General features: G+C 36.6%; 1 protein-coding gene across 1 annotated transcript; it reads left to right on the top strand.

Annotated features, from left to right (window-relative positions):
• Window positions 1–663: 663 nt before the first annotated feature.
• LOC135697549 (uncharacterized) lies at window positions 664–3,129 on the top strand. Its single transcript, XM_065217304.1, has 4 exons — window positions 664–792; window positions 1,075–1,311; window positions 2,619–2,726; window positions 2,884–3,129. Exons 1-4 carry the CDS (start codon window positions 706–708, stop codon window positions 3,064–3,066), a joined length of 615 nt encoding a protein of 204 aa, XP_065073376.1. The 5' UTR covers window positions 664–705; the 3' UTR covers window positions 3,067–3,129.
• The last annotated feature ends 4,101 nt before the right edge of the window (window positions 3,130–7,230 follow it).

The following is a 7,230-nucleotide window of genomic DNA, read 5'->3' as shown; positions in this document are numbered from 1 at the left end:
TATACATTCCATAAAACAAACCACATAGGTCCTATTAGAATGCATAAAAGGTATGTGTGACAGCTTATACATTTCATTTGACACATGATCTTTATTAACTTTTTGCAAGGCGTCTGCTTATTAGTTGACTTATACATTTTATGAATAATCAGCAATGGAAATTTGCCAAAAGGTATAAGGAGATTTCTATCCGTGTATGTATTTAAAATCCTCAGCCATGCAAAAACAATAAACCTTATTGTTATGAGTCCAATTTTGTTCGAGAAAAGAATGCATAACAATCCCCCTCATTTATTGTAAAAGCGCTATTCTCAATAAAAATTATTGTTATGAACAATAAGTTCTATTGTATTTATATTGTTCTAGATAATAAACTGTATTGTAGCCACAATGGATTTAATTGCATTGCGACAATAAGTTCTTATGTTATTTTAAGGTACATTTTTATTCGCGTTCGCACCGTGTTTTTTTATTGAGTGTATCTATGATTGGTTATCTAAATTTTAGCGTGCGCGCTACATCAAATCTGAGTAAATTAATAACATATTTGGGATTCTGTCCTTAGCGTGTACCGCGTATCATCGCATCGCACTTCGTTTTTCTTCACTGCCTCCACCATTTTGTTATAGAACGCCGTGGCGGCCGGGTGTGTGTTGTTCGTCTTTGCAAAGGTGCAAAAAAGTAGTGCTCTATTATTGCCCGGAAATGGCACCAATAACTCGGCGCACATCGGTCGAGTTGGAGCGGAAGGAGCGGAGCAGGAAAGCGAAGCTCCTCTTTCTACAAAAACGGGTAAGCTGTGTTTTCAATCGTTGATTTTAAGCAATCACCCCTATTCTCGTTTTCGAACGAATCGAATCCGTCATACAAAATGTATGACGGATTCGATTTGTTCGAAAACGAGAATAGAGGTGAATAATTATTCGCAACTCGGTGAGAAAGCGCATGGGTTCTTCGAATTTGGCCAAATTTCAAGCAGTATTTTTCAATACGTTTGAAAGGTTGAAGGGACCGTATTTTCATTCCGTTCTGATTTTAACCGCCATTTTCTTTTTGTTTTTTTCCTGTGTGCAGGGATTGCTTGTCGGAAAAGCGCCGCTGGTTTCTCACGGATCCGAACCGAAGGAAGAGTCAGCTCAGGTGGCGGGACCAGCGAAAGTTGGTAAAGGAGCCAAAAGCAGCCAGATGCAAAAGTTGCATGTAGGGAAGGCGCCGCCGGTTTCTCACGGATTCGAGCCGAAGCAAGAGTCAGCTCAGGTGGCGGACCCAACGAAAGGAGCCAAAAGCAGCCGGAAGCGGAGGTTGCGAAAGGTGAGAGATCTACACTCATAAAAAGTGCATAATATATATATATATATATATATATATCTAGATAGAGCAGGAATTAGGGCGTAACAGGTTTTATAAACAATGACTTCCTTTGATGATTTCTAAAATGTTAAGGCTTGCCAACGCAAATCAACAACACCATCAGGTAGGGGAAGAGTTCTTCTACCCGACGGTTATGTTGATTTGCGTGGATAAGCCTTGAGTTCCTAGACATCATCGATAGAAGTCATTGTTTGTAAAGGCTGTTACGCCCTAATTCCAGCTCTATCTAGATATATATAGAAAGCAAGAGATCATATAGACCGGTAGAGAGCGGGATCGCCGGGATCCCCAGACGGTTGATTGGTATTTTATCTGGTGACTGGCTGTACGACTCGTTATCAGACCAACTCAACGAAACATGCATTTTGCGTTCTGGTTGCCTGAAATTCGAAATTTTTCTGATATTCGATTAAAAGAATTTATATACTTACCATTTAGCAGGATTGCACACTTTCATCAGCAATTAAAACTTATTTCCTCCTCAGTTTCTATCAGCAGTAAAAACGTGTAATGAAAATGTTCGAATGTAAACAGCAGGCTGGCTGTACAAAATTCTAGCGTAACATTAAAAAAGAGTTTATTTCAAGATCTACCATACCAAAAGCAAATTTCTCAGTTACAATATATAAATATTAAAAGCGTTGGCATGAGCATACAAAATAAAGCAATTATTAATTACCTGTTCAAGTATTTCAACCGACAGGTTTAATTTCTCCAAAACTATGTGCGAATGCGAACTGGTATCTTGCATTAGTGCCTTTTGTTTAGTGCTGATCACGTTTTTTTTTTTTTTTTTATTTATTATTTGCTTTTGATTTTTATGCGGATATTATTTTGCTTTCTATGTCGGTGCACTTCAAATTAAATCAATGAATAATGTTACTTAAAAGTACCACATTTATTTTCTATAAGTTCCATATAAAATGTAAATTTTCTTCTGCGCTTACAATCTATGTGTTTTACGCACATGAAAAATATCAATCATTTAATTAGAGTGTAGAATTGAACCACTTTTACCGTGTGTGAGGAACTTGGTCTAACAACTTTCCCACACCCGGTCAGACAATTCATCAGACTCGACCCAGTTGTAGGACTTGTCTGACTGTGTGTGGTCACGGTTAGATAAAAGGATTCCTGAGGTAGGATTCATCAACGAATAACTATAATAAATACACCTACCCTAGCTTTAACGGCGGAATAAAAAATCGCTCCCGATTTGTAAAACATACATTCTCTTTTCTATACAGGATCCAACCGAAGGGCTGATGCACACTCCTGAACCTCGACAATCGAAGCCGGGATCGGTTCCAACACTCAGCCCAGCGAAAGGTCATGAGAGCTCCGGGAAGCGGAAGGTGAGTGATCTAAAATTAAAACTTTCATAGATTAAGCGATTCTTGAGGTGCAGGCCTGATCAACGAGAAATTATTCATATAATATTCCCCCTCAATCTGGTGATTTTTAGAAATTCGCTCTAGATTTGTAAAACATACTTTCTCTCTTTTTTTACAGAAACTGACTGAAGGGATGCGCACTCCTGAATCTCGGCAATCGGAGCCGAGCTCGATTTCAAAAGTCAGCCCCCGGAAGCGGAATGCACTACCGGTGAGTGCTCAAATTTCAGATCTTATTATCTTATTTACGCTACAGATTTACGGGGGACAAGATAGTTCACTTCGCGGACGTGGCCATTAACTCACAGTTTAAGCTGAACATTGCATTAGGTCCTTAGTAACATTTAAAGATTCTCTTCGTCGACTTTCAAATTTAAGTTCACTTGCTTTTGAGTACCGTAAACCGGGGGCAAATTGATCACCCGGGGGTAAAATTTATCAAACTGCTATACGTTTCTTGCTGCCTTATATTACTTTCAGTGATCAATTCGGGGCATCCCTTAGCTTTGTACCTTTACTTTACTTTAGGCTTAAAATAGATCACTGGAAGTAATATAAGGCAGCAAGAAACGAAACGCAAGTTGATCAATTTCAGCCCGGGTGATCAATTCTCCCCCGGTTTACGGTACCACTAGTTTCGACGAAAATAAGTTGAATCTGTCTCAATTTTGAGATAGCAGCCACGTCCGTTTTGGTGCTTGATTATTTCGTATTGTTATTGGACAATGTTATGCTTTTCATACGCTATGGGTTAGATACGTAAACTGCCTATTACCGCACATCAGTCCCATATGGGAAAAAGTAGACATTGAGAAAATAGCAGTCAAAGTCCAATTCCTATGCAAATATTTGGAAAATCATTGTAAATTAATGGTAATTCATTAGATTTTTTTATGTGGAAGCTGCCATCGTTATCGGTTCTCATCATTCAATGCATTCAAAACATGATCACTGTTTATCAACTGGAACCACCAACTTCCTCCTGCAGCATATTAAAGTAGGCAGGGTTTTCCAAAGTTCCTCCGGATGATAAATCTGTTTTTTTTTTTTTATTATTACGTTCCTACTGGAACATAACATCTGCTCTCAGCTGAGCTTTGATCACATTCATAGATCTTAATTGAAGAGGTTTCATGCAAGTGATCTATGACTGCAAACATATTCCTTTATACGTTTGCTGTACTGCATGCCAGATAATAACTCACTTTATCCAACTACGTAGCATAAATCTTGATAGAGCCGGAATAAGGGTGTAACTGCATTTGTAAACAATGACTTCTCTCGATGATTTCTTGGAATTCAGAACTCGCCCACGCAAACCAACATAGGCTTCGGTGATGCTGGTTTGCGTAGGCGAGTCTTCACTTTCTGGAAATGATCGAAAGAAGTCATTGTGTACAAAAGTAGTTACGCCCTTATTCCTGCTATATTAAAAAATAGCGTGAAATCGGTTTGTGGTTATCATGAGAGAAAGTCGATCAAGAGAATAAGAAGCAAATTAAGGATGCAAGTAATTTTGATCGATTCCTAAATCGAGCTTCTCTTTTGATAACCACAGCGTTACAAACCGATTTCGCACTATTTTTGCTGCAAAGTTTGCAGCTGTGTTACCTTGAATTATGAGAGAAACCAATCAGGAATCAGGAACTATGTTTAAGGTAAGACTTGCTTTAAGGTTGAAACAACCGTCATTGATTTTTCAATCATCATCAAAAAATCAAAAGCAGTTTTTTCGTTTGAAACCAAAATTACGTTTATGAAAATCTATTCATTGCATTCTACTGGCCTACCAGAACATAGTGAATACATTTTCGCTGGCAGAATTGAACGAAAAAGCTGCTTTTGTTTGAACCTTAAGAATCAAAATTGTAGCTTATCATTCCTCAGATTCAGATTGAATTCTGGACATTTGCTGGTAATTTTTTGGATCACTTTTCGGCAGGTTTTGAGATGACTTTTCAGTGATTTTTATTCCATTTCTCAGTGTTTTTAGACATCTTGTTAAAGAATTTTGAGATCACCTTTCTGTGTATCTTGAAAGCATTTTCCAGTACACAATCGTTGGGATAATCTTTCGATGAGTTCTTTTTTCAAAGATATTTGAGACAGCTTTTTTGTAGACTTGGATTTTGTTTTTTAGACGATTTTGACTAAGTTTTGCAACAATTTTCACGATCACCTAGCTGGTTATGCGGCCTCTTTGTAGTGATATTTGCACTCATTTTTCAGTGTATCTTGTGACTACTTTTATGTGAATTTTCAGCCCACTCTTCAGTGATTTTTGAGTTCACTAGAATAAATGCTGTGGGAAATGTCACATTTTCAATACCTTATCCCTTAAAAATGATTAAAAGTGATGATTATCGTACCCTGCTAGGAAAGCATGACCGATAATCTGAAGTTTTTAGTAAACTGTTGAGCAATCCTCATTTTACAGTGAATTTTTAAACCTGTATTTAAGTGATCTTTCAGTCAATTTGCAGTGGTTTTCGAGACAACTTGTAAGTGGACTTAGGAGTTTGTTTTAAAGTGAAGTTTAAAGCTTTTTAGAAATCTCGATTACGCTTTCCAGTGATCTTTGAGCTTATTTTTCAGTGGTTTTAGATTTATTTTTTCAGTTTTTTTGAGAGTGCCCTTTACTGAGCATTGAGTTAATTTTTTCCAGTATATTTGAGACTATTTTCCAGCAATCATTGAGATAACGTTTCATTCGGGTTTCCTTCGAGGTTTCATCCGGGTAAGCTTCGAGTTCACTTTTTAAAAGATGTTGCGATTAATTTTCAGCAGCCTATGAATTCTTTTTTCAAAGATATTTGAGACAGCTTTTTTGTAGACTTGAATTTAACTTTTTAGTGGATTTAGTGGACTAAGTTTTGCAACAATTTTCGGGATCACTTATGCTGATTATGCGACCTCTTTGTAGTGATATTTGCACTCATTTTTCAGTGTAACTTGTGACTACTTTTATGTGAATTTTCAGCCTACTCTTCAGTGAGCTTTCACTTCACTGTTCGCAGTGGATTTAAAAAATTCCGTGCATTTGCATTTGCAATTCAGAGAGGCTATTGTCCTAAACTGGTGAAACCACTTCTTCTTCTTCTTCGCATTTCAAGCTTATTGCTTATGGCATATTAGCTTATTGCGTGCTCTCAACTTAGTGTTCTAGATACACTTCCACAGTTTTTAATTGAGAGCTTTCGATGCCTGCTACCATTTTTGCATTTTCCAACCCGAAAAATTCCTAGACCGGGCCGGGAATTGAACCCAGCCACCTCCAGCATGGTCTTGCTTTGTAGCTGCGCCTTTACCGACTGAGCTAAGGGAAACCACACAAAATCTAAATCGGCTCAATGCAAAACGCATGGCTCAATTTGCTGTTTGGGATCCCTCTCGGATGAGTTTTGGGATATCTGAATTAAGTACTTTCCGTACTCACGTGTTTTTACACTCCGACCATGTAATCGTTTAGTTTCATATGTTAATTTTTCGTTTTTTTAAATCGTTCATTTAATACCAATAAAACGAATATTATAAGCTATTAAATCAAAATCACTCACCTAATCAAGTATCCTGTGCAAAAACTTCCACGTGTTAAATGAAATTAAAAATAGTAATTTACTATATTCTCCGAGGGCACGCACTAGTCTTTCAATACTACGCAGCCTGCTGACCAAATATTTAAAATCTTGCCAAGACTGCATTCATTACTTTAAATAAAGTCTTAGTTTAATTAAATAATTTAATTACTGACCAAATTTTATATTTTAATTATTTTCAAAACATATAAATTATTTTTCATTGCAAAAATTATCGTTAATTATTTGTTGATTACTTTCAATAGCGCTAAAAGTATTTAAATTCAAATAATTACTGTCTTCAAAGTATTTAAATTACAACGATGTATTTTAAGCATCACGCACGATATTCTCATCATGTAGGTATGTTACACTCACAACTTTTACTGCATACGTATTACAAAATTTATTTCTAAATGATATCAATCATCACACTAAATGACTATTATAAGTGAAATGTCAAAACAAGATAGCTTATGCAACGAAATATCGACTTTAGATTGAACTTATCGTTAATCTTCACCAACTTTATGATCCGTTATATTTGAAACATTTTTGTGCCATTTTGAAAAATGAATCGATCCAAAAGATCGATTCAAAATGATTGATTAAATCGGTGAATCGATTATTTTCAAAAAAAAAATAATCGATTCGCTTAGATCGATTGTTGCCTCAAGATCGCCCAATGCTTATCTACGCACACACGTCACAGCGTTTTTTTTCTACAACTATCTTGAAACAATATACACGGAATCCAGTGTTCAAGCTGCCAACAGAGGCTAGTCCTTCTGTAGTATTGTCAAAGATAGAAGCAAATTTTTATTCAAACGGGTGAAGTCTTGAAAAATAAGTTGTCACGCAACTTTAGTCTAATACCCTACAAAAAACAA

Source organism: Ochlerotatus camptorhynchus, unplaced genomic scaffold (genome assembly GCF_037179485.1).
Source record: "Ochlerotatus camptorhynchus isolate MF236.1 unplaced genomic scaffold, CSIRO-AGI_Acam_v1.1 ptg000073l, whole genome shotgun sequence".
NCBI lineage: Eukaryota > Metazoa > Arthropoda > Insecta > Diptera > Culicidae > Ochlerotatus > Ochlerotatus camptorhynchus.
The sequence above is the reverse complement of the archived record's forward strand: the minus strand, read 5'-3'. Positions and strand labels throughout refer to the sequence as shown.